This window comes from Rousettus aegyptiacus, unplaced genomic scaffold (genome assembly GCF_014176215.1).
Source record: "Rousettus aegyptiacus isolate mRouAeg1 unplaced genomic scaffold, mRouAeg1.p scaffold_m13_p_15, whole genome shotgun sequence".
Classification (NCBI taxonomy): domain Eukaryota; kingdom Metazoa; phylum Chordata; class Mammalia; order Chiroptera; family Pteropodidae; genus Rousettus; species Rousettus aegyptiacus.
Genome location: NW_023416290.1, coordinates 14761246 through 14789012, shown reverse-complemented (window position 1 = coordinate 14789012; position 27767 = coordinate 14761246). Strand labels below are relative to the sequence as shown.

The 27767-nt window shown below is 33.9% G+C and overlaps 1 protein-coding gene across 1 annotated transcript in view; it reads left to right on the top strand.

The window, feature by feature from the left end:
- The window catches only part of RAB2A (RAB2A, member RAS oncogene family), an 81594-nt gene that overhangs the window by 33860 nt on the left and 19967 nt on the right, over window positions 1-27767 (top strand). Inside the window, exons 3-6 of the mRNA XM_016162554.2 lie at window positions 3962-4029; window positions 11827-11909; window positions 12346-12438; window positions 23079-23190. Coding sequence (XP_016018040.1) covers window positions 3962-4029; window positions 11827-11909; window positions 12346-12438; window positions 23079-23190 — 356 coding nt within the window. The remainder of the gene's footprint in view (window positions 1-3961; window positions 4030-11826; window positions 11910-12345; window positions 12439-23078; window positions 23191-27767) is intronic.

The window sequence follows — 27767 nt, the reverse complement described above, 5'->3', positions numbered from 1 at the left end:
CCCACTAATTCCCACCACATTTATTTCACTACTTGCTAATGGACAGTTTGACTAACACTGGTCTAGAGGGTGGCCCATTTGTATGTTGATTACACCTTCCTACCTATCTCTCCCACTTTTTAAAGCAGTCAGTCCCTAAGAAATGACTACTAGGAGTAAAAATGTACTTTTGGGGAAAAGGTGGTAGAATCAAAATATATTCCTATCAGGCTTCCCACAAGCTGTCAATTAAAAATATACCTCATTTATTTGGGGTTCAATTTTCTGATAACTTGACTTGCCTGGAATAATATTGCCAAGAACAAGGAAGAACACTTAAAAGACCTCTTGTGAACATCTAATTTAGATTTTACAAAGTTTATGTACATGAATTTTAAAATGTAAATGCGTTTTCCTGACAGGATGTGATCATTATGAAAATATTGTTAAAAAAAAAACAGAGAATGTTAAATTTCCTGTATAAATTTCCTTTGGCCCTCTAGGAACTGCTATAGAGTTTGGTGTGTGTATTGCCTTCTACAGGACTTGAGTAGCAGTCATAAACACAAAGCTGGTCCAGTTTGCACTTCTTTGACCCATGCACTAAAGTACCTGTTTCTCCTCACCCTTGTCTCTACTGCAACTTATTAATGTTCTTCATATTTGTGAATTGGAGAGATAAAAATGGTTAATTTACTTCTCGGTTCTTATTTTTTAGGGATGCTGGCATTTTTTATATGTTTAAGAACCACTTCTACGTCTTCTCTTTGAATTACCTGTTTATCTCTTTGTCCCTTCTACTATTGATTTTCTTTTGTCAGATTCATTGACTTTTTTTTTTTATGGTTTTCAAGGCTCCCCAGTGCAAAAATTATGTCTTCTCTTAAATATTCTTCTCATGCCATAAATTTGTACTCCATCTGGTATGTGATTGTATATATGATTTTCTTTAATCCCTATATAACTTGTGACCCCACACTATTAATTAAATAAGCCATTCATTCTTCCCTATTTGAATTATCACCTTTGTCATCTGCTAAATCTCCATATGTAAGCAAGCCTGTGTGGAGACTCAAATCTATTCTGTGCATGCTTCTTTGCTTTTTCATGAGGCCATACGTATCACACTGTGGTATTTATAGTAACTTTGCAGAGTATTTAATATGTGATTGACATTTTTCCTTTTCTGTGTTTTCTTGATGATTCTTGTACACTTGTCCTTCCACATGAACTTTAGTCTCATCTGCAAAATTTGCAAAGTTTTTGGTGAGACTTTTAAATTTGGTAAGAATTTTATTAACTTTATATGTTAATTTAGAGATAACTTGTTTTTATTGTATTGAGATTACTAATCTTTTTATATACACAATATGTGTTTTTATTCCAACTTTTTAAGATTTTATCATTTTCTTCATACAGGCATTGTGCTTTTCTTGTTTGTTCTGGTATATATATTTTGTTCCTATTATGAATAGTTTTTTTGCCCCGTCAATGTTAAATTAACTATTTTTGCATGTTCTAGGTAATTTAGTCATATCTGAAAGTTACACTTTTTTTCCTTAGCTAATATTTATACCTTTTAGTTTTGTTTTTTGTAAGTTATGACCAAAATCTCTAGAATAATTTATAAGTTGAGGGCATTGTAATCTTTTTCTCAGTATAATTTGAATTTCTCTGTTTTACCTTTAAGAATGGTATTTGCTGTTTATTTTTCGTAGAAAATTAAGGAAATTCTTGTTTTATATGTAGTTTTCCCTTCATTTCTAGAATTAAGAAAATCTTACTCCCATGAGTCTCAGTTTTGAACTTCTGCAGTGTCTAGGTTCCGGGAACAGGCCCCTGTGCTCCCATGCTGGTCTGAGGAGGGCTCAGCCTGATTACTTGCTTCGTACCCAGCTCTGCTCTCTACGCTGGCAGCTCCATCTGGGGAAAGGCTACATTTTGCCTTTGCACTTCCACAGTCATCTGGCTCTTACATGTAGCCCTTTCTCATGGGGTCTGTCATTTGTTATGTAGTGTGGCGGTTTAGAAATTGTGTGTACAATATGGAATAACAATAACTCACATACTGAAAGCTTACTATGTGCCAGGCACTGTTCCATATTTTATTTAAGAATCCTTTCAATCTTGAAAAAAAATCTTATGTGATTAGGTATCATTAATACTACTATACAGATAAAAAAAAACTAAACAATTTTAACTACTTGCCCAGGGTAACACAATTAGTAGGTACTGAATATTGAATGTTCAATAAAAGATTATAATGCAAGGATGATAATGGTCTAGAGACAATTAGAACATGTATATTTACATTCTGAGTATTTTGTTCTGGAAGGTTAGAATTGAATTACATATCTAAAGAAATAAGCATCACTCCCTGACAATGTCAGGTATTTGGGACCTTGATTTTGACTCCACAGACAATTTCTCTGGCAGACAGATTGTCTTAATTGAAAATGTATCTGGGAGGACAGCCTCAAAGGCATAGGGGATGATGGTTTATGCTATTAAAAAAGAAAAAGCTAGGGAAGCTTTTCTAAATGGGATTCTCAAGCATATACATATATTTAAGGAAACATATTTTTTTTAAAAAAATTATAGTCCAGAAGAGAGAGAAGGTTTTTGGTTTATTATTTGTTTCTGAAAATGAGGACACTTTAGGTTTCAGTATTTTCTTTTGTCGCATAACATAGAAAGGGAAACCTGCAGCGAATGAAAAAGTAAATGGGAAAGAGTTGTTTCTGAAGCTGAAATTGAATTCCGTTTTTGTTTCATTTGATTTGGTATTGACTATGCCTCTACGATGGAATAAGTATTAAAATGTAGAATAAAACCTCCTTCAAGTTACACATCATGGGAGGATAAATTACCTTTCTATTTCACCCTACTAATCTCGGTTGGGGAAAGTGTAGGAGATGCTGAAATGGAATTCTGTCACTGGGCGGTGTGCCCTTTCCATGGGCAACTAGAGCTTGTTTTTCTGCCAGGAAGACATCTGGTTTCTGGGGACCATGTGTGTCTTCCCTTCATCCTGACTCTGATCTAAATACTGATAGAAACCACTCCAAGCAGTAATGATTTGGTATGATATAAGCGATAGACTTTTAGATTCTTCTTCACAGCTGTTCGCTGTTCTGAAATCATCCCCTTTTTCTCCTTCTATTTTGATGATTGAATGAATACTTTAAAGAGATGAGAAATGCAAGAGAAAAAGCCAACACAAGTGTAAAGCTTGTATTCCCTTTATTGTGCAATCATAATCGCAAGTCGAAAAATGATGTAGGATAGTTCATTTGAACATGTGTTGGATTTCGCTGATGAACATAGTGAAGATTTGGGAACACCTAAATTTGTAGCAGTAGAGTGCCAACTTAGTAAAGTGTATGTATCTATCTATACGTACACATACCACCCACACACACAAATATGCAGCCATCGAAAATACTAATGGTATAGTTTTATATATTTATTGATTGGCAAAGGTATTCATTATATGGAATATGTTTATGACATGCTGACTGAAAAGCTAATTGTAAAATAGCGTTTATATTTACCTATTTTTGTAAAATTGTATACTTATTTCTGTGCGTGTATTCATGGAGCAGTGTCTGGAAGTATATTTAAACAGTGGTTATTTATAGTGGATGGATATGGAGGTTTCTTTCCTAGTTGATAGCCCATACTGAGATCCAAGACTATGATATTGAAATTCATCTGCCCCTTTTTAGTGATTTTTTATGTTAACGAACCTGTAAAACACGAAGACCACATTTAGTTTCTTGACTATACTAGATTCAGATATTTATCTTAGTGTTTTGATTATGTCCATAGTTTATGACTTAGTAGTGCTTCTGCCTTAGATTAGATGTTTTCTAAGGACCTGGCATAGCATGTCCTGGAAATAGATATCCTTTTTCTTATCCTTAAATGTGAAATATTGTCCCACTAGATTGTGTAACAAATCATTTTTTATTCTATTCAGGTGTAGAGTTCGGTGCTCGAATGATAACTATTGATGGGAAACAAATAAAACTTCAGATATGGGATACGGTAAGTATAACAAAAGTACTTTGTATGTTTTGTTTTAATGTTATTTTATGCCTGTTATGGTTTGTTAGGCGCTAACACCCCCGCAGCCATGAGATGAAATACGGTACCAGAAAAGATTTGTTTTTCCTATGCAGTGTTTTCAACAGGTGTACCCCAGGTGTTAGGTGTTGGTGAACATATCTGAGTGAATGCTGAAGCTGAATGGAAATGCTCTAGAAACTACATTTTTAAGGAAAACAAGCAGCATGTCTAAAGCACACATGTGAAGTAAAATAAGAATTTCAATACCATAGCCACTTGAGCTGACAGTTTATTAATGTATTCTAAAAGTTCGATTTAGTCCCAGCTACTTGAAGCCAGCTTGCTCCCAGTCCTGATTCTCTCATTTATGTTCATTGAGCTGTTACATGCTGTATAATTTTTAATGGCAGTTTCTCATCTGAACCACAGAATATAATTTGAGTAACTATTTTCTCTATTCTCCCATTTTAGATGCATAAAAGAGAAGTTACTTTATTATATACAGTGGATGTCTTAAGGTAGCCGTTCTCAAACTTTTTGGTCTCAGAATCCCTTTGTATTGTTAAAAATTACTAAAGACCCCAAAGAGCCTTTGCTTACATGGCTTATAGCTGTCAGTATTTATCATATTAGAAACTAAAACTGAGAAACTTTTTAGATATTTAGTTATTCATTTAGAAATAGCCATAATAATCTCATATGTTGGGCTAAACAATGCAAATTTTTATGGAAATTAACTTTTTCAAAAAAAAAAAAAAGCAACCCTGTATTTTTTTAGTGAGAGGAGTATCGTTCGTTAAATTTTGAAAAGTCTCTTTACTGTTTGCTTAATAGAAGACAGCTGGATTCTCATATCTGCTTCTGCATTGAATCCTATGTGTGTTGTTTAGTTGAAGTATATGAAGAAAATACAACCTCACACAAATAGGTAGTTGGGAAACAGAGGACCTCATAGACCCTTAAAAAGTCTCAGGGACATCCAGGAGTCCTGGGATCACATTTTGAGAACCACTGCCTTGAGGCTGTTAGGACTTAATTCTTCGTGGAACCCCAGTTGAGTAAAACCAAAAGGTGTCCCATTATGACAAAGACCATATTCTTTAAACTAGTAATTATAAAATATGGGGCATTTTCTCATCATATATTCCAAGTCATTTTTCCTCTAGTTACTCAGTCTTCATTTCTCACCTGTCACCTAAAAGGGAAGGAAGGAGCCTTGGAGAATATTCATTCTCAGAGATCACATTCATTCCCAAGGAGACCAAGCAAGTTGCCAAAGGCCATTGTGAGACTTAAGTTTCCTTATACTTCCTCTGTGTCACGTAATTGTTCCTAAAATGGAAAACCCTAGATTTCTCACTTGCTCTGTCCCAGATTCTCTCAGGCAACATGATTTCAAAACCGCACAGAAGAAAGATAAAATATGCAAAAGTCTCTTCTTTCCTAGAGATTTAAAATAAATAATCTCCAACCAAAAAGAAGTATTTTTCTTATATTAAAAGAATTTCAGTTCTTTTGAAAACTGATTGTTTTAGACAAACTGGGTTGCTTTCTTAGCTAGTAAACTTCTGCAGCACACATCCTTCCGTACAGTGCAGTGCAAACTGAACTGCTTGATGTTCTTGAATAAAGTCGTTTTTAACTCCTGTACTTTGCATAAATACTTGTTTTGCTTGAAGTATTTTTTCCCCCTTTTACGTTTACAACCAGCTCAAATGTCGACTCTTGTGGAACTTTCTGACCCTCATGAGATAGCTGATTCTCCCCATAATATTTTATGTATGTTCTTGGTGTAGCTCTGATTCTGTTATCAGTTTTTTTGTTCACGTATCTAACCTTCTCAGAATAAACATCATGAGGGAAAGAATCATCTATCTCTATCTTTTTCACCTTTGTATCTTCTCAGTTTACTGACTGATACAATGTTTGGTAAATTTCATTGGATGAATCAGTAGGATTATTGAACGTGTTCAGGAGACAACATCTACTAAAATACATGGTTTTAAAAGGAAGGATTACTATAGTAATGAAAATTATGTGATATTTTAAGCACAAATCACCTAATTGTAGTTTATTCAATTGTCGTTCTATTCTTAGTGTTCCCTTAAATAATAAGCCTCCCCACCCCGCTTTTTGAAACTTGAACAAGTCCTTAGTTCGTCCCCAGTTGTTTCTTTTGTAGGTTGACTAGCTCTGCCTTTGTTTGATAGGAGCCTTTTTTTCTTAGCATATGAGTGGATTGTTTTCTGCTGCAATGATCTATAACTGTTACTTATGCTGAACAGTATAAAGGGGAAAAAGAAAAAGAACTCTTGTTCATACTTCTGCTAGAAGAGCAGAGAGTAATTTTCTTTCCTCTGTATATGAAAGGGAGACACTATAGTGCCTTCGAAGACATTATTATGACTCTCACCCCCCAAAAAAGAAAAAGATTTTCAAGTCTTCAGATGGAGGTTACTGGAACCCAATGGCCTGTACCAGAGTTTTAGGAATGTTCAAAACACTCTGTTAACCTAATACTTGTGAAAGTTGTTCTCGAGTCTCTGCCCTGTAGGTTTTCCTCTTATTGTCATTGGTTTTCTTCTTCCATATCTAATTTCCAAACTGTTTAATACACGTTATCTGACACACATTAAGGTTGGTTCCACATTTAGTTTATTTATATCTGAATGAATCTTAGTTTCCTGTATCATTAATGTTTTGCAATGTGTCTATACATTGAAAGCAAGCTATGTTCTTAGCAAGGGTCATGTCCCTGGACATCTACAAAACCTTTCATTCTAGAGTCCTTCAGAGAAAATTTTGCCAAATGTTATGGTTTGTTTCGTCAGTCTTAAAGAAATTATTTTTTTCCCCAATGACTAAGTCTCATTATCTCAGCACATTTATCATTCATAATACATCCATTTCCATTCACAAAAATAAAAATATTTTCCTTGTAAAATATCCACATCTACCATCTTTGCTTTTTTTTGAAAATAGTAAGTCTAGCTGCTAGCCGATAGCTTCCGGAGGCCTTGCTGAAAGAATGATAACAGCATATCAGTGGCTCCCTTAAAGCACTGTTGCTTGGCCCTTGTCACTTGTTTTCTTTTATCAGGAGTCACATGTGTGATGTTCCTCATCTCTGTCCCAGTAAGTCAAAGAAAAGCATCAGTTGCACCCAGTTCCTATCCACTGACTGATGGAAGAAGTGCGTAAGAAGTGGGTTCTCATTATGAGACCCTCATCTAGCCTTTTCCCACCATCTTTTTCTGTTGCTACTTGTCTTTTGCTTTTTGTCACTTTTTCAGTTGCCTTCCTGGCACATCCAAATAAATCTTATTCTTCCCAAAAATGTGTAGTATAGATGTTTTAAATCCATACATCTGCTCAGCTTCTCTAGAAATAGTTTTACTTTAGATTTACAAACATTATTTTCATTAAATAGGATTTAGTGAGACACTGCAAAATAGCATGTTAAACATACATGCTAAAAGCGCCTTTTCAGCAAATCACAGGCATCTTTTGGTCCTTTGTAAATAAAATATGTCAGTTTACACCCACCTCCTTACCACCACCCCCCCCCAAATGAATATTTTTATGTGTCAAAGGAGCCATAAGGACCAATGACCACAATTCAGTGGGACCGTGGAAGGGTCCTGGAACCAGCGCTGGGAAACGGTAGTGCCTCTGTGAACCCTCTGCTCCCGTGCCCCCAGCCCCAGGAGTCGAGAGGCTTTTAGCGTCCCAACTGTTGCTTTTTCATCAGCTTTTTCCTAAACAACCACAGGGACAGGAGCCGATGTCAGGCATTTATTTCATTCTACTCTAATGTTTACCTCCCACCTGGAGTCTCTAGGTGTTCTCTTCTTTAGCAGCATTAAAAGAATCTGAAGTCAGCAGACCTCTCTTCTTGTCTTTTTCTTCTTTTTTTTCAAAGTAAATGTTCGTGAACTTTTGAAAGCATTCAGCATCTGCTATTTTTTCTAAATATTTACAATGCTAGTTTCTTTTCTATAGGAGACTCCCTTAAAAAAAGGCCTAGAATTATAGTCCAGGTTGACTTTTTCTCCATCCTCGCTGTGGACACTGAAGAAGCCTAAAAAATCACTTTGTTTTTTACTGATCTGTTTTTTAAAACAAGTCTTGTTAATGCGTGTAGATTTTAGTGCATGACATTTTCAGTTTCCTTGTTGATAACAGTTCCTTCATCACTGGCCTAGATTTTAAGTTGAAAGTACCTGAGATTTCTCACTGGGGCACTAGACAACTTACTTGGCTACTTAGAAATTCTTTTTTTCTTATTTTTGGTCATTGGCTAGGTTTTGATAGCTGAAGTTGTTAGATAAACAACTAAAAATGAAAGTAAGAGATATTACTGTAATATTGATTCTCACAGACCTTAATTTTCTAACTTTATTGGTTCTTTGGGATCAATTAAGATAACATTTTAGTGCCTGCTATAAATATACTTCAGTATTCTGAGTTAGACTACTCCTAAAGGAGAACTAAAGAGGGAAAAAGATAAGCATTTGAGCAATGTGTTCATTTTATCTAATCAGTAGTATTAGAACCAAATGATCACATGAAAGCACTTTTAGAATTGTGAGAAAAGGATGACTATGGGCTGTGGCAGACGCTTTGTGAGAGAATTGGGGAGCTCCTTTCTATCAAAGGGAATAGAAATTGGGTAAGTGGAAGAAGGAGAAAATAGTTTTTCAAGGAGAGTTAACCAGGTACAAAAGTAGGAATATTCCGAACACAGAGGACATCAGTAAACAAAAAAAAAAAATCAGTTGTATGAATAAGACTTTTATTGACTAAGAAGATAAAATTCTAAAGAAACAAATAGATCAAATGTCTGGGAGCTTAGGACTTAAATTTAGGCTATATAGGTTTTAAGCAGTAGCTTATGTATATAAAGTATGTTAGAGGTAACGAGAGGAAGAAGAGTTAAGTTGCCAGCCTGGTTAACTATAAGAATTGTTTACAAAGGAAAAACTCAGGCACATGGGGAAGCCAATTTGGGGGAATCTTAATCTTGCCAGTGGAAGTAAATTTTAAAGGTAAGGGGCAAAGAATCAAGTTTATTTGATTTAGCAACTCTCACATGGAAAATAAAGGTCCGTAAGGTTTCTTTTTCACAAATATTCTGTGTCTGATTTCAGTACTAAGGAGCACTAAAAATGAGCGTGCCCATTCTCTCTTAGGGCTGACTTGCTCCATTCTGTTTCTTTTATATCTGGGTCTCTTGCTGGATCTTTTCCCCCCAGAAATCAACAGCTATGTTGTGAGCAGATAAGCTCACGGTCCACTCTGGCCATCCCAGCCAGGTTTTTCTGGTGCTATTTACTTAGCCTAAGTCATCCTTGTTTCATTAAATACATTTTTCTTTACACTCTCAGCTACTATTAGGAATTCCTTACTACAAGGAACTCTATGTCCTGTTCAGTTTCAAGCTTCTAAAATCTCTTTAAGCAAACACTTTATAGTGAGTAGGATCAAAAATAACATCTGTTTCCTAAGTCGACATTCTTTTTCATTTAAAACACTATAGGTCAATCACAATTTGGACAAGTTTATATTAAAGTGCTTTTGAAAAACTTGATTACTTGGTTTTAATATGATCAAGATAATTAATCATTGGGCTAACTTTTATGCTGTTAGCTGTTGTTTATTTGTATGTAGTTGGAAAAGCCATAATAAAACACTTATTTGAGCAAGATTTATTTCAAGACTACCAGTACCGTTAACAGAGACTAGGCCAGAGTGTGGGATGTTTTTCCTACAAGTCAGGTCTCAAAAATTTAGAAACTATTCTGAGTACTGATCTTCGCTTATTATGTAGTTAATTTTTAATATGCATAGCTACATTCATAGACCTCATTGGAATGTGTGTGTTTTTTATTGTTTTTCCTTAATTTTTAATGATGGGCAAAATCCAGATTCAGTGCATTTAGAATAAAGTGATAAATTAAATATGTTATTTCTATATTGCAGCATGTTTGTTATTGGTAAAACAGTTTTAGAAGGAATGGGAATAGTACATAGATATGTGCTTTTCTCCTCGCAAGATTGTTTTAAAGGACTTTTACCTTTGCTGCGTTTTAGGCAAGGGAAACACAAGAGCGCCAAACCTGATTTCTTTAGTGTATGTAATTCACAGTGAAATTAATATGTTAAAAATCTAGACCTTACTTTTCCCATGCTAAGCAGTTAAAGAAGAAATTCCCATGATGCTTCCATTTTGAACTTGAATTTGAAAGGACTTTTATTTTTTTAAAAGATACATCCCAATAAATTATTTAAAAATAATTTTAATTTTATGCTTCCAACTAGTATTACCTAGTGTTTTAGCCTCAATCTTTGTGGAATGAGTTGGTTATTTTTACAGCCCTTTTATGTGATGACTTTCTCAGAATCTAATTTAGCATAAGACATTCTAAGTGCCAGAACTGGTCATGATTACCAAGAGAGGGTCTTATCTTTAGTTTCCACATAGAAGTTATTTTTACTGCTAGGGTTTACTGATGTCCACTTATTTAGGTGGGATGGAGTAATGACCATTTTGTGCATTTGACCTAAGACATTGGGATTCATTCTTTCACTCACAGACTCCTTTGAATGCCTGCTGTGTGCCAGACCCCGTGCTAGGTACTGGGGGTAAGAGACACAGGAGGGAGGGAGGAAGTGTAATGGAAGGGCTAACAAGAACAAGGAGTTATAGTGCTGAGTGTTAGAACAGGACAGAATCTGAGTTGTCTGTGTGTGTTCTGCAGGTAAGAAGGGCTTAATGTTTACATTGGAAGATCCGAATTTAGAAGATGCAAACATGAGTATGTTTCAAGAAAGTAGATTTTACATACAAAAATCGTGAAAACTGGCTTTACAGTTATTTAATTTACATGCTTATTTCTTTCTCAAAGGTGGGAAAGAAGTGATTAAAAATGAAAAAGTATTCTTGTTAAGAACTGTCGCAGTTTTAAACTCAAAGGCAAAGGTATATCCCTAACCTTTCTTAAACAGAACATTAGTGCCACTGGTAAAAGAGAAGAACTGATTTTGCATAATCTCTGAAGTCTGTTTTTACAAGTGAATATAAAGATGACTTTTACATCCTGTTGCCTTTTGACATCATTATATATCAAATGCAGAGAAAATTGATTAAGTGTGTAGAAAAATTATATAAATTAAATTCAGAACCATTTTCTGTTTTTCATAATAAAATGATTGCTCAAAGAATTCCATCTGATGACTGCTGAAAGCTCACTGCAGTTTATGATATAACTGATAAAATCTGCATCCTTGGCCTTCCAACAACCTTTACACCAGCAGATGGTGGGCGTAAAGATGTCATTCATCATTTATTTACAATGGACTTTATTTATTCTAGTGTCAACAGCTGCCCCAGGGAGTGGGTTATTGAATTCAAATGTGAGGCTCTGGGTTATTTGCTTCCTTTCAAATTTGTCTTCAGAGCTTAGTTGCTAGGAGTCCATTCTATGCTCTAATAATGATTCATGTATTGTGAAGCCATTCAGTAAATTGTGTTGTCAGGGATTGCCAAAAAAGGTTTAGAGGTCTTGTTGGGGAGGGTTTTGGGGGAATGGCATGTGCATCTGGTTGATTTGAGCAATAGTTGTATTATGTGACTTTTTCCTAGATGGTGAAGTAAGATGTTCTTCTTTTCCTTTATGCACTCATTCCTTACCTGCTCATATTATGCATGTGAATAATAAAAAATGTAGAGGACAATTTATTAAAGGAAACTCTCAACCTTTTCTTTCCTCACAGGCAGGGCAAGAGTCCTTTCGTTCCATCACAAGGTCATATTACAGAGGTGCAGCAGGGGCTTTACTAGTCTATGATATTACAAGGTGAGAACTTGGAAATTGTTCAGTCCAGTGGTCAATGCAGAGAATTTTTCTAAATAAGTATGGTTACCAGTAATAAAAGTCCTGGCTATTTGACTTTATGTCCTGGCTGTTTGACTTTAAAACGTGTGTCTTGAATTAAATATAAATTTACTCCAGAAAATTGCAACTAAATTATTTTCTTGTGTAAGTACCCAAAGTTGATCAATTCGGTAATAGTATTTATACATTGGAATTTTATGAAATGATGCTACATTAAATTTCTAAACTGAACTGTAATCAGTGGACTCTAAATCCAGGTACAGTACTTGAAATCTATTTTCATAACATAAGTGAATATGGCTAAAAATAATTACCTTGAGTGGAATATATACTGTTCATTGTACATTGCTGGGGGATATCCTTTGACAGTAGTAATCAAATGATCATTCATGTTTAGGAGAGATACATTCAACCACTTGACAACTTGGTTAGAAGATGCCCGCCAGCATTCCAATTCCAACATGGTCATTATGCTTATTGGAAATAAAAGGTAAAAAGACTAATTTAAACCTTTTTGCATTAACGATGACGACTGTGGGTAGCTATTTATGTGATAACTGTTAAAGCTCTGATCTGGTACATTTGTCCAAATGTAAGTTATTGGTTTCTTAAATTACAAAATTTTGAAAATCCTAAGAGATTTCTTTTGGTTTTTAAAATATATAGATAATAAGCTTTGTTGGAAATTATTATTATTTCAAATAGTTTTTTTCTAGAAGGTATACTTTAAAGAATAATCTGAAAGTTTTATCTGATTAGTAATTTAAAATAAAACCCATTGATTATTTGGGGGATAAGTCAACTGTAAAATATTGTCCAAATTGTTTTAAATAGTTGGCAGGAAAATAAGTATCTGTGCAGAACTCAGAAAAATATTTTTTCACGATTTAATGTACATTCTGTGAGTTAATGTAATATATAGGTATCCCATGTATTCTTACAATCCTGAAACACGTTAAATATCGATCAGTAGATATCACAGTTCTTTTAAACTTATCTGTAAGTCCTTATATCAGTGTCATCCTAATGGTGTATTTCAATTTTATTTTACTGTATATTTCTAGGAAGCATTATGTGCAGTGAATGTCTTTTGTGCTCTGCATTGTAAATGGTAATACGTAGGAAAACAGTCTTTTGTTCATGGTTTCTATAAACTTGCAAGAGTGCCACTAATTTTAGTAGAAAATTACAGTGGTAACAAATAAAATTAGTATTTCTAAAATGCTAGACATCATTCATTATTTAGGTTTATAAAATAATGTTAAAAATAATGTTTGTAGAATAGTAAAATCATGACTCTCATGATAATGAACTCATGTCAGAGCTTTTATTTATCTCATTAATTAATGAGGGAACTGGTAAAATATTACAGTGATTTAAAAGAGAACTCAAAGTACCACACTTATAATTAAATAAGTAATACTGAAAAGAATTTACAAATGGATGCGGAACTAAACAATATCCATGGGATAATTGTATTCCATGGGCACAGTCTGCATTTGTATGGACCAGAATTATTTACATTATTGTCTGGTTTCCAGAAGTTCATTGCTGTCACTACAATCTTTGAAAATTTGTAAGATGCAGTTAAAGCAGTGGTTAGAGGGAGAGTATAACACTAAACACAATAGGAAGAAGTTTCAAATCAATAACCTAAATATTCACCTTAAAATTAGAACTAGACATAAGAGCAGATTAAACCCAAAGTAAGCAAAAAAGGAGGTAATAAGAAAACCAATGAAACCAAAAGCTAGTTCTTGAGAAGATAAATAAAAGAGATACTGAGATGAAAAAAGAGACACACATTACCAGTATTAGAAATGAGCGATATTACTACACATCCTTCAGATACTATAGAGGTAATAAGAGAATATTGTAAACAAAGTAAATAAATGGATCAGGGAGGGAACTGTTGGTCAAAGGGTACAAACTTTCAGTTAGAAGGATGAATAAGTTTTGGAGACCTAATTCACAGCATTATGATTATGGTATCAAGACTGTATTTTACACATCCACGTTGCTAAGAGACTAGATATTAAATGTTCTCACCACAGACGGAAATGTTAATTATGTGACGTGATGGAGATTTTAGTTATTGTGGTAAGCATACTGTGTTAGTTATGTAAATGTATCAAATCAATTGCTCGTACACCTTAAATTTATACAGGGTTTTATGTCAATAAAAAATTAATGATCCCTAATGATTTTAAAAATACTGTTTTCTTCACAACTGTTTGATCCCCCCATTCTATGCTATAGTTACTACGGTCTTCCTAAAATTCCTATATTAGATAACTACTTTCTTATTTTTAGAGTCCTGAAGTCCAAAAAATAAAAATCCAAGTAAATGGAGAGATAGAGATAGCCTGTGTTCATGGGTAAGAAAACTAAATATTTTTAAGATGCCACTTCTTCCCAAATTGATATAAAGATTCATTGTAACCCCAATCAAAATTCTTCAGACTTTTTTAGGAGATAGAAATTGACAAGCTGATTTTAAAATTTATATGAAAATGCCAGTGTCATAGAATAGCCAAATTTAGAGGATTTGGGTTCATTAATACTGATTTTGAAGTTCATTATAAAGCTGCTATAATCAATTTAGTCTAATAATGGCATAGGAAGACAGACTTGTGAAGCAGAGAAGTGCAGAAGTAAATCTGTACATATATGGTCAAGTAATTTTTTGACAAAGATATTAAGGCAGTTCAGTGGAGGAAAGGATAATCTTTTTATCAGAATAAATACAGAATTCTTACAGTTCATTCGTAAAAAAGCAATCCAGTTTTTATATTTTATTTTTATTTTTCTCTGTTCAAACACTCATTAAGTGTTTTTTTTTCCTTTTTTTTTAATTAATTATTTTTATGGTGATATTGGTTAACAAAACCCAATAAGATTCAACTGTATATTTTAACAGTAAGGCGCATATATATATATATATATATATATATATATATATATATATATATATATATATTTACATTGTGCGTTCACTTCCCATAGTTAGATTTCTTTCCCTCACTACATATTTGACCCCTTTTACCCCGTCTAACTCATCCCTCCCCTCTGGTAACTGCTAATCTATTGTCTATGTCCACGAGTCTTTTTATTTCTCTTGTTCATTTGTTGCTTTTAGGTTTATATCCCACATATAAGTGATATTGCGTGATTTTCAACTATTTCTCTCTGGCTTATTTTGCTTAGCATGATTATCTCGAGGTCCATCCATGTTATCACATGGCAGTATTCCATCTTTTCTGATGGCTGAGTAATATTCCGTTGTACATATGTACCACAGTTTCTTTAGCCAGTCATCTGTCATAGGACACTGGTTGCTTCTCTGTCCTGGCCACCGTGAATAATGCTACTATGAACATCAGTGTGCGAATATATTTTCGGATTTGGGTTTTCAAGTCTTTGGGGTAAATACCCAATAGAGGGATTGCCAGATCATATGCTAGATAGATCAATTCTTAGTTTTTTTGAGGAACCTCCATACTGTTTTATATAATGGCTGTTCCAATTTGCAGTCCCACTAGCAGTGTATAAAGGGTTCCTTTTTCTCTGCATCCTCTCCAACATTTGTTATTACTTGTCCTAACCCTAACCCTATTCTAACAGATATATCTCATTGTGGATTTGATTTGCCATTTTCCTAATAGCTAGCGATGTTGGACATCTTTTCATATATTTGTTGGCCATTCGTATGCCCCATAGGGAGAAGTGTCTGTTCAGATCCTCTGCCCATTTTTTGATTGGATCATTTGTTTTTTGTTGTTATTGAGTTGTATGAGTTCTTTGTATATTTTGTATATTAGACCCTTAACAGAGGTGTTGCTTGCAAATGTATTTTCCCATTCGGATGGTTGTCTCTTTACCTTGTTGGCAGTTTCTTTTGATGTAGTCCCATTCATTCATTTTTGCTTTTACTTCCCTTGCCTTTGAGGTCAAATTCATAAAATCCTCTTTAAGTCCAAGATCTTTGAGTTTCGTTCCTATGTTTTCTTCTATGAATTTTATTGTTTCAGGTCTTATATTCCATTTTGAGTTAATTTTGGTGTGTGGTGATAGTTCTAGTTTCATTCTTTTACAGGTGACTTTCCAGTTTTCTCAGCACCATTTATTGAAGAGGCTTTCCTTTCTCCACTGTATGTTTTTGGCTTTTTTGTTGAAAATTGTTTGCCCATATCAATATGAGTTTACTTCTGGACTCTCAGTTCTGTTCCGCTGGTCCATGTATCTGTTTTTCTGCCAATACCATGCCGTTCTGATTACTATCGCTTTGTAGTCTAGTTTGAAGTTGGGTAGAGTGATGCTTCCAGCCTTGTTCTTTTTTCTTAGGATGGCTTTGGCGATTTGGAGTCTTTTGTGCTTACATACAAATCTGATGACTTTTTGTTCTATTTCTTTTAAAAATGCCAATGAGATTTTGATTGGATTGCATTAAGTCTGTATAATGCTTTAGGTAATATGGTCATTTTCACTATATTGATTCTTCCAATCCAAGAACACAGAATATCTTTCCATTTCTTTGTATCTTCTTCGATTTCTTTTAATAGGGTCTTATAGTTTTCATTATGTAGATCCTTCACGTGTTTCATTAGATTTATTCCTAGGTATTATATTCTCTTTGTAGCAATTGCAAAAGGAATTATTTTTTCCACTTCTTTTTATGACACTTCCATTATTAGAGTATAGTAACGCTATGAATTTTTGAACATTGATTTTGCATCCAGAAACTTAACTGTATTTGTTTGTTTCTAGTAGTGTTCTTGTGGAGTCTTTAGGATTTTCTATATAGAGAATCATGTCATCCACAGATAGTGACAGTTTGACTTCATTTGCTATTTGGATGCCTTTTTTATCTTTCTGTTGCCCAACTGCACTCGCTAGGACCGCCAATGTTATATTGAATAACAGTGGTGATAGTAGACAGCCTTGCCTTGTTCCTGATCTTAAAGGGAAGGTTTTTAGGTTTTCACCATTCAAGGTAATGCTGGCAGCGGGTTTGTCATATATGGCCTTTATTATGTTAAGGTACTTTCCTTCTATACTGATTTAGTTAAGTGTTTTGATCATAAATAGATGCTGTATCTTGTTGAAGGCTCTTTCTGCATCTATCAATATGATCATATGATTCTTATGTTTTAATTCGTTTATGTGGTATAGCACATTAATTGATTTGCGTATGTTCAACCCGTGCCCCTGGGATGAAGCCCACTTGATTGTGGTGTATACTCTTTTTAATATATTGCTGTATTTGGTTTGCTAGTATCTTATTTAGGATTTTTGCATCTGTGTTCATGAGAGACATTGGTCTGTAGTTTTCTTTTTTTGTGTTATCTTTTCCAGGTTTTAGTATCAGGGTAATATTGGCTTCATAAAATGATTTGGGAAGTATTGCCTCCTCTTTGATTTTTTTTGGAAGAGTTTGGGGAGAATAGGTGACGGTCTAGTTATTAAACATGAGCAAAAGATCTGAACCAGCACTTCACTAAAGAAGATATATAGATGGCAAGTAAGCACATGAAAAATATTTAACATTACTAATTATGAGGGAAATGCAGGTTAAAACCTCAGTGATATACCATTGCACATTCACTGAAATGGCTAAAACTAAAAAAATTAACATACCAAGTATTGGCAAAGATGTAGAGGAACTGAAATTCATAAACAGCTGGTAGAAATATAAAATGATACAACAACTTTGTGAAACAATTTGGTAGTTTTTTTAGAAAATAAACATGCATCTGTCGTACGACCTAGCCGTTTCACTTCTAGATATTTATTACCCAAGATAAACATGCTTTTTTCACATGTCCACACAAAGAAATATTCACAAATGTTCATAGCAGCTTTATTTGTAATAACCCCAAACTGGAAACACACATTTTAATTAACTGGTGAATGAATAAATCGTGATATAGCCATACAGTGGAATACTGTTCAGCAATGAAGAGGAATGAGCTATTGATGGGTGCAGCAAAGTGGACGACTCACAAAATAATTATGCTGAGTGAAAAAACACAAAAAAGAAAACATTGTGTGTGATTCCATTTATATAAAATCTTAGAAAATGCAGGCTAATCTATAGTGGCAGAAAACATCATTAGTTGCCGAGGGTACTGAAGGAGAAAAGGATGGATTATAGTGATATATGAGGAAATTTTGGGAAGCCTGTTGGCTTTACATATACCGTACTCATCAAACTTTACATTAAAATCAATATGCAATATTTTTATGTCAATGTAATGCTGTAAAAAAAGGAAAATACCAAATAACATTAAACTGTATAGATTTGATTTTAGAAAGTATTGTTTTAATAGAAATCTAGACTTGCCATTACAAGAAAATATTTACTTAAGTAATATTTTAATTATAAAAGGCTAACTTTCAATAACTTTGTAACTAAAAGTATATATTATCTTGGCTTTCAGTCAAGGCCTTTCCTGGTTATCTTTTCAAATCACCTCACTAAATAATTTAAGAAAGAATAAATATTGGAAGGAACTTTTAGTCTTGTAATATGGAATTATTTATCCTATCATTCAACGGTAATGTTTGAAGTACTAAGAGGAGAATATTTGGAGAAGAAAGAGAATTTTCACACCTTTATCTTAGCAGTGTTTTCTTTGTGTCTGAAACATGGTGGGTAGCCGCTTACTGGTGGCTTAAATTTGGCAGCCGCCCTTGAGGAGCTTATAGTATAAATGAAAAGGAAAAAGAAAGTACAGTATATGCAAGAGGTATTTCTAGTGATTATGGATGGGTGGCCCTTACAGTTAAGAGTATAGTAGCTATGGGAAGACATTTTAAGGAAGAAGCTAGGAGAAAGGCAAAAAGAATGTATGACATGCAAAGAATGAATGGGAATGAAAAGAGGTAAATGAAGTGATTATCATTAGGTAAGGTGAATTGAGGAAGACATGGAAATAGAGAATATGCGAGAATAAGCGAGTTGGAATTAGATACGTTAAACACAAGGGAGCTAGTGAAGGGGTTTGAGAAGAGCAGTGACCTAGTCAGAGTGACAGATGACACAGATTTTTTTTTTTTTTTTTACTGTGGCATTTAACATTCTTTATACAAGAATTAGGAACCAAAATCTGCAAAGATGAAAGTTTTTAATAGTTAAAGGCTTATCATACAAACCTTAAACCAAAAGGTAGCATAGTAGTAAGAATGATTTAGAAAAGAAAGATTTAAGTAATGAAAGCAATTTAAATGGGATTGATGGGGTGAAAAGTCAAAGACAACACGATTTTATGCGTGGAAAACTAAGGAAATAACCAAAGTAGAGTGACAAAGATCATGAATAGTAAAGTGTCACTTCCTTTTCTTTGAATAATCTCTCAAACATCCAAGTCCTTACCCATCTTTGCTAAGATAACATTTAAAAACACAAACATAATCAGATACTGGTAGTGGAAAACTAGGAATAATTTTAAATATCCCCAAATAAGAGATTATCTATATAAATATGGCAAATGCATAAAATGGGGGAAAGGGTAGTTAAGGGAAGATATATTCTTTGTAATTCAAAGCTTATTTTCTCTTAAGAGCGATTGTCAGGTACAGACGCTGAATTCCAGGAGCACGTTACAGCATCACTGTTGCTAGTTCAGCCCTCCCTCCCCCTGCCATTTGCCGCCTCCATCCTTTTAATTCTTACTAGAATGTAAACTCCATGAGGCCAGGGGCTTATGGATTTTTGTCTGTTTTGTTGAGTGGTCTGTCCCCAGATCCATGAAGGAGCTTATTTAGTGCACTGGAGGCCCTTAGATGATAATTGGATAAGTTATCCTTGCCTGATTATGCTATGATATTTACAAACTTAGTTTGCCTACTTTTTATGTTTTCATCTTACCACTAATATTTTATAGCACAGTTATCTAAATTAATAGCATGGCATATACTCGCTGTTCCCCTTACAGTGTTTTATATCAGACTTTCTTTTCAACATTTCTGATTTTTAGGAGTGCTTTTTCAGAACCTGTTCCACTGAATGAAGGCTTAGACGACATTTTTAAGTGGTAAAATATTTCTAAAGTATAACAACTTTGAAGGTTACAAGACAGTCTCACAAACAATAGTGACTCATAAAGACTTATATGGCAACTTTGTAAATGTAATTGACAGCTTATCCAGTTAGCCAGCTTCGAAGTTATAAAATACATACTAAATTTTGTAAAGTTGAAACATTGACATTACTTAACATTAGGTGGATGAGACCTTAATATCTTTTTTTGGGTAATATCCCTAATTTGTGTAATTTTGTTTACATAAAATATTACCATTCTTTACTATATACGCTCAGTAAAAATAATATTGTAAAAGACTACAAAAATGACTTGGGAAAATGATCCACAATATAGTACATGAAAAAAAAGCAAATTACAATGACTAGTGGGTATGAATATATTCTACTAGAGAGGAAACATCACTTTTCCATCTCTTGGCTAATATCCAGTGTGGTAGGGAAGAAACAGACAGTAAAAATAATGAGTTATATAGAATTATTATATTCACCAAGATGTTAATTACTGGTGGAAAGTGAAATTATGAGTAGATTTGTTTCTTGTATTTTTCTGTATTTGACAAAAAGAGATTCTTCAGTATAATCAATTATTTTAAAAAGTGGTCATTAAAATATGTTTTAATGATACAGCATAGCACAGTGGTCGGGTTGGAATCATTCTGCTTACTCTTCCTGGACTGTGAGCTCAGAGGCTTTACTTTATTCCTTTGTCCCTCCGTTTCCTCATTTGTCAAGTGACTTAAATGAAAAATCCGCATATAAAACACTTCACACAGTACCTGGTTCATACTATGTGACTCTGATCATCCAACAGTAAGGAAATAGTTAAATGAATTATGCTATATCTACTTGATGGGATACTATTAATTAGTCATTAAAATGATATTTATTGAAAAAGCGTAATGACCTAGATATTAAGTGTAGAAAATTAGGATACAAAATCGCAGACATAGCACGATTATGAATATATGTAAAACAGTCACTTTTGGGTAGAAAAACTAGACTCATTTAATATTATCTCTCTATACCATTCTAGAATACAGTTGGCCGTTGAACAACACAGGCTTGAGCTGTGCGGGTCCGTTTATATAGGGACTGTTTTCAGTAAATACCTGTTCTGTTTCAGTCCTTGATTGGGAGTCCACAGATACGGAGGGCCCAACTGTGTGCATTATTAATCTATGCCATTTTATATAGAGGATTTGAGCATCCACAGATTTTGGTGTCCATGGGAGTCCTGGGACCAGTCTCCTGTGGATACTGAGGGTAGTTAAGTTTTGAGATCGTCAGAATTTATACATGCCTCTTCAAGTGCAGTGGGGTGGTCAGCACCACAACCGCTGCATTGTTCAAGGGTCAACTGTATATATGTATACTTTTTTGTCTCTCTTGTTCATTAATATATCCTGAGTACCTACTAAAATTCCTGGCTTATAGGAGACCTTCAGCAAATATTTGTCGAATGAATGAATGTCTTTTTTTTTTTTAGATTTTTCTGTATTTCCTAATTTAATGAGGATATTAATTAGCATTTATGAAACTCAGCTAAAGTCAATTAGCATAAATGTGTGGTACTATTTACATTGATCAAATTGGCAAATATGAACAAGTATGATCTTACCACGTGTCGATGAGGATGTGATGCAAGGAACTTTCAGACATCGCTGCTAAGAGTATAAAGTATACAGTCGTTTTGGAAAGCAGCTATATGCTGAGTATATATTCAATAGCAGTGACTTGAGCTTTTGGATTTGACGGAAATACACTTTCCATCATGAATTATACATAAAATTATGTACATACCTACATAGATAAAAAGTCCATGAAATAGTGGGGAATACACACTGACATTTTCTCTTTTTGTAGATTCTGAGTATGACTTGCTAAAGTGGTTTTACAATTCACTGAGTCATGTCTCAGTTTGAAAAATACTACATGGACACTAAATGTTTAAAATTTTCATTGTAACATTGTAATAATTAAAAATTTCAAATAACTCATGGAGAATTAAAAATTTTGTTACATTCATTCAATAAAATATAATACAGCAGTAAAAAAATTGAGACTAGATCTATATACATTATGTGGGTTAATCTGAAAAACATAACATTGACCAAAATTAACAAGTTGTAGGACAATAGCTACATCTGAATTTTCAAAAAACATACCCAAAAAACCCTTATGTGGCTATAAACATAAAAACATAAGGAGGAGGAAAATGCCAAATACAGAGTGGTAGTTACCTTTGAGATAAGAGGGAAGAGAATGAGATCATGGACAGCCACACAGGAAGCAGTTCAACTGTAACTATTGATTTTATTTCTCAACGGAAAAATAATCTGATATAAATCTGTCAAAATGATGTATATGTGTTAAGGCTAGATGGCACTACATGGATATTATTCTCCATCCTTTTCTGTGTGCTTAAAATATTTTATTAAATTTTTAAATTTTTATAATAAAACACACTTGAAGACTGTTACTTCCCCCCACATACACCTTACTAGTACAGTTCTGGTATGATAAAAATGAACACTGTGCTTTCATCCAAAATTTCTAGCTTAGGCTTTTGTTTCTCTTTCTGTTAACAGTTTTGCTGGGAATTAAACCAACTCGGTTTCATAATCTAATATTTTTTGTGTGTAATTTGGAATTTATTAAGCAATTTCCTGTAGCTTCTGAGAATCATGTGACTAATTTTTTAATCATATTCATAGACATCAGCCTGGCTAAAGGATGAGTAGACTTCTCTAGTTTTCTCTAAAAGTATTTGAGTAAAATTATTTTCTTTGGGAATTCACTCTATTCAAAGGCAGGTGTCAAGCTAGATGTTCCTGTTAGGTTTTTTCCTAGTTTTAGCATTCTAGGACTGTAACTCAGTATTTTTCTTGTGTTGAATTGTTAGTTCTAAGCAGTGTGTTATAAACACATTGACCCTCATAATACCCACCATAATGCAGTTGATTATTATGTGTTAAAAATTAATTGAAAGAATGGTCAGTACAACTTTGAATCTCATGGTACATTTTCTACAGGTGCCTCTGTTTGTCCTGTGTTGGTTAATAACATGGCCCTTTCTTCCTGTTTAGTGACTTAGAATCTAGAAGAGAAGTAAAAAAAGAAGAAGGTGAAGCTTTTGCACGAGAACATGGACTTATCTTCATGGAAACTTCCGCTAAGACGGCTTCCAATGTAGAAGAGGTAAATAAGAGACCCTTTTCAATGTTTATCATCTTTTTACTTAATAGAATTATATACCTTAATATTCATTTATTGGTGTATCTTCCATACGCTTTTTAATCACTGATCATCTTTGAATACCATAAAGAAGTTCCTTCTGTTCAAATGCCTTGTAACATTCATCTTATATCAGACTCAAATTATATTCTGAGCCTTCTCTTGAAACCAAAATGCTTTAACACATTGTCATATGTATTTTCCTGAGTCTTTTTTATGTTGCATGAGAGGAAAAGGAAAATTGAAATGTTTCTAGAGACTAAACATTTGTAGCTATTTGTAGCCACTTCTGCTTAAATAGGGAAAGTATTACATTATTGCTCTGTAACATTATACAAAGCATGGGAATTCTGCCACCTTTAGTATATAAAATTTGCAGTATCTCAGTTATTTTCATCGATCAACCTGAACTGTTGGAAATTTTCTGAACACATTGTTTTTTATGCTATATGTGTTTAAATAATAGTATTTATTTATATGCTATACGTAGATGAGTAGGCACTTAATCCTCTCTAAGGTGAATGTGTTGCTACACTTTATAAAACACAGAAATGAAGCTTAAAAATAAGTAGTTTGCCCAGAATAATGCTGTAGTGACACCATCTAGGTAAGATCTTAAGAGCAACTACAGAAAGGGATTCTAGAAAACAAATGATCGAAGAATCTCATTCTTCTAAGGAAAGCAGAGGATGATGTAGGCAGCAGCTAGCCTAGCACTGTGCCTTTGGCATAGTAAACAGCGAGTAAATATTTATGAAGAATGAAATGATACTTGAAGGCTTTCTTATTACCGCCTTGAACCCAAAAATTGAGTACAGTAATTGAACAGCACTGGTGTTTTTACTGAAGAATTTTTTCTTAGGTAAGGTGATATACTTATCTGTACTAGATGAGGTGCTCTCGGATTGTCCTTAATGCATTTTCTGTAGGCATCAAATATTGTTTTCACTGTTGTAGCCAGTAATTACTTGATAACATGCAAGAGTAATGTTCCACTCCACATAGCAAACCCAGAGAGAAATATGTTGCGTCCCTCTGTTCAACTTAAAATAGGCATGTAAGCCGAGAGACTCCTTATTAGAGGTGTTGTGTTTGAAACCATAAGGGCCAACATGTTGTGGGGGTTTCAGGATATCTGAAACATATCCTTATTGATTATTAACAACGGATTTTTTGGGCTGATTTTGAGAATCATAAAGCAAAAATTATTTGCATTTTAATAAAGAACCATGCTTTGTAGTCAGATGACAAGGCGTCCACTATTGGAAAGAAATCCTAGATTTCTAGTTCTGTCTCTAATGCCTTTGTGTTCATTTTTGGTATTAGGAAGGATTTATTTGCTGCTTACAAATGTCATTTAGCTGAACATTTAAATGAAATACCAGCATTTCCTGCTTTTCAAAAGTTCACGTTAGGCCACTTTGCCTTTACCAAAGATCTACATTAATACCTATTTTCACTAGCCAAGGAAATCCAAAGAGGATTCTTGCTTTTACCAAAAAAAACAAACAAACAAACAAACAAACCTATTATACTAGTACAGGTCTTTGGTAAAAGCCTAGTGGCATAATGTGAACTTTCAGAAAGCAGAGGATACTCTTTGCTCTGTACCATTTCTTCTTAGGAAAGGTTTCACAGGAACACGCTACTTTCAGATATTGAGGGAAACCTGTTTATTCCGTTAACATTTTGTCATCACTTACTACAACCATTCTGTGTCCATGGTTAATAATAAAAGTGATCATTTAAATTTGATCTAGGCATGAATATCCTATACTTATGAGAGAACAGCACTTTATTTAATCATGTAAATGTGTCTCTCAGAAGCTAAGGATTTAAGGAATCTTTTTAAATTCTATTTTTAAAGGATTCATAGACAGGTATAACATAATGTAATCATCCATGAGTTTTTTACCTAAAAGCCAAAACCGTTTCATGGTAAAGTATTTTAAGAAGGTGGAAGACCACTTTAGGATCCAAAAAGGGTGAAATCAATCTTGAATCTCTTTACACAACTTAGGAACTGATTGAACATGGAAATAATAACCAAAGTACTCATTCATCTGAAAAGATGGAATAGACTTAACTCTTACCTATTTCTCCTGCTTAGTACAACTAAAACCGTAAACATTGTTTATAAAACAATTACAAGATTCCGAAAGGTAGAGAAAGTTGGCTGACCTGCTAGAGACCTTGGGACCCAAGGAACAACACAGCAGAGATTTCCCTTGGTTTTCTTTTTGCCTCGTATCTCAGATTGAGTGCTAGAGAAACTGACAGGTGTGAGGTTGAGAGAGAAGCTTACTCACTAGCCAAAGAACCAGGAAAGGTGTAGCGTTACAAGACAGAAATCTTTTAGAAAATCACTATTCTACTACAGCCAAATGTCGCAGGAAAAAATCTGGGCACTGCTTCCACCGTTAGCTGGCTGTAATGAGATTCTTCCACACTCATCTTTTCTGATACCAGGAGCAGTATCAGAGGAAGCCACTAAAACATAGGTTTAAACAATATCCAGAGTCTTATAAAACTACCCAAAATGTCCAGGTTTCAATAAAAAGTCATTCTTTATATCTAGAACCAGGAAGATATCAAACCAAATGGGGGGGGGGGCGAAAAAAAACGTAGTCAATAAATAGATGACAAGAGCAAGATGACAGAGATGTTAGAATTATCTGACAAAGATTTTTTAGGCAACCATCATTAAAATGCCTCAACAAACAATTGGAAGCATCCTTGAAAGTGAAAAATAGTTTCAGTAAAAGAAAACAAGATAAAAAGAACCAGATAGAAATTTTAGAGCTGGATAATGCTATAACCAAAATAAACTCAGTGGGTGGGATCAGCAGCAGAATGAAGAGGACAGAAGAAAGAAATAGTGAAGTGGACGATAAAATAATAGAAAGTATGTAGCCTAAACTAGAGAGAAAATAGATGAAAAAATATTAACAGTTCCTCAGGGACCTGTGGGACAATAATAAAATGTCTAACATCATGTTACCGAAATCCTTGAAAGAAAGAAGCCAAAAGATGATTGTGAGAAAGTACTTAACAAAATAATGACTGAAAACTTCCCAAATACGGCAGAAGATTCAAGAAGCTAAAACAACTCCCGACAGGTTAAACCCAAATAAATTCATGCCAAGACTTCTGTCCAGAGTCAATCTCTGAAAGCTAAAGACAAAGAAAAATTTTTGAAACAATAACTTACTAAGTTGAATGACAGCAAAATTCTCATCAGAAACCATGGAGGCTAGAAGGATACAGCACAAGATTTTTCCAGAGCTGAAAGAGAAGAACATTCAGCCCAGAATGCTAGAACTAGCAAAAATATCTTTCAGGAATTAAGGGAAATCAAGATATTCTCAAATAAAAGAAAACTAAGTATTTATTGATAGTAGATCTACCAAAAAAGAATGGCTAAAGGCAGTTATCTACCAGAAATGAAATGATCAAAGAATCTTAGAGGAAGGAACCCTGGTAACCAAAAGTATGGAGAAGTATGATAGACTTTTTTTAAAAAAATTTTTTAGTTTCTAAATTACGTTTGACAATTTAAGCAAAATAGTAATGTCTGATGTGGTTCTCAATGCACATACAGGAAATACTATAAACCGTGGAGGAGAAAGGGACATCAAGGAAGGTACGCTTTCTGCACCTCACCTGAGTAAAATGACAACACTAGTAGACTGTGATAAATTGTATATATCTAATGCAATGCCTGGAGCAACTACTAAAAAACATACAAAGAGATACACCAAAAAATAATAGATAATAAATCAACATAGAATTCTAAAACAAAGTTCAATTAACCTTCAAAAAAGGCAGGAGAAAAACAAAAAACAGCAAACAAAAATAAGATGGCAGACTTAAGACCTTATGTAGCAATAATTACATGGAATGTAAATGATTTAACTATGCCAATCAAAAGAGAGATTAGCAGAGAACATTAGAAAACAACACAGCTGTATGGTGTCCACAAGAAACTTAATTCAAATATAACAGTACAGACAGGTTGAAATTAAAAGGATGGGAAAAGATACACAAACATTAATCAAAAGAAAGGAGGAGTGACATTGTTAATATCATATAAAGTAGACTTAAGAGCAAAGAAAATTGCCAAAGACGGTGGGACATCATATAAAATATAAGGAGAATCTACCAGGAAGGCATATCAATCCTAAATTTGTATACACCAAAGAATAGAGTGCAAGATCTGTGAAGCAAAAACCAATAGAAGCAATGGAATTACAGTAGATAAAGGAATTTAACTAGAAATCAAAGTCAAGTCTCCAACTGTGATTGTGGATTTGCCTATTTCTCCTTTCAGTTCTGTTAGTGCCAGTTATCAATAACAGGTAATTGGAAAAATCTCCAGAGACTTGGAAATTAGACAGTATATTTCTAAATAATATGTATGTCAACCCTCAAAGGAAATTTAAAATACATTGAATGAATGAAAATTAAAATACAACATACTAGATTTTGTAGGAAACAGGTAATGCAGAGTGGGAAATTTATAGCATTAAATGCATACATTA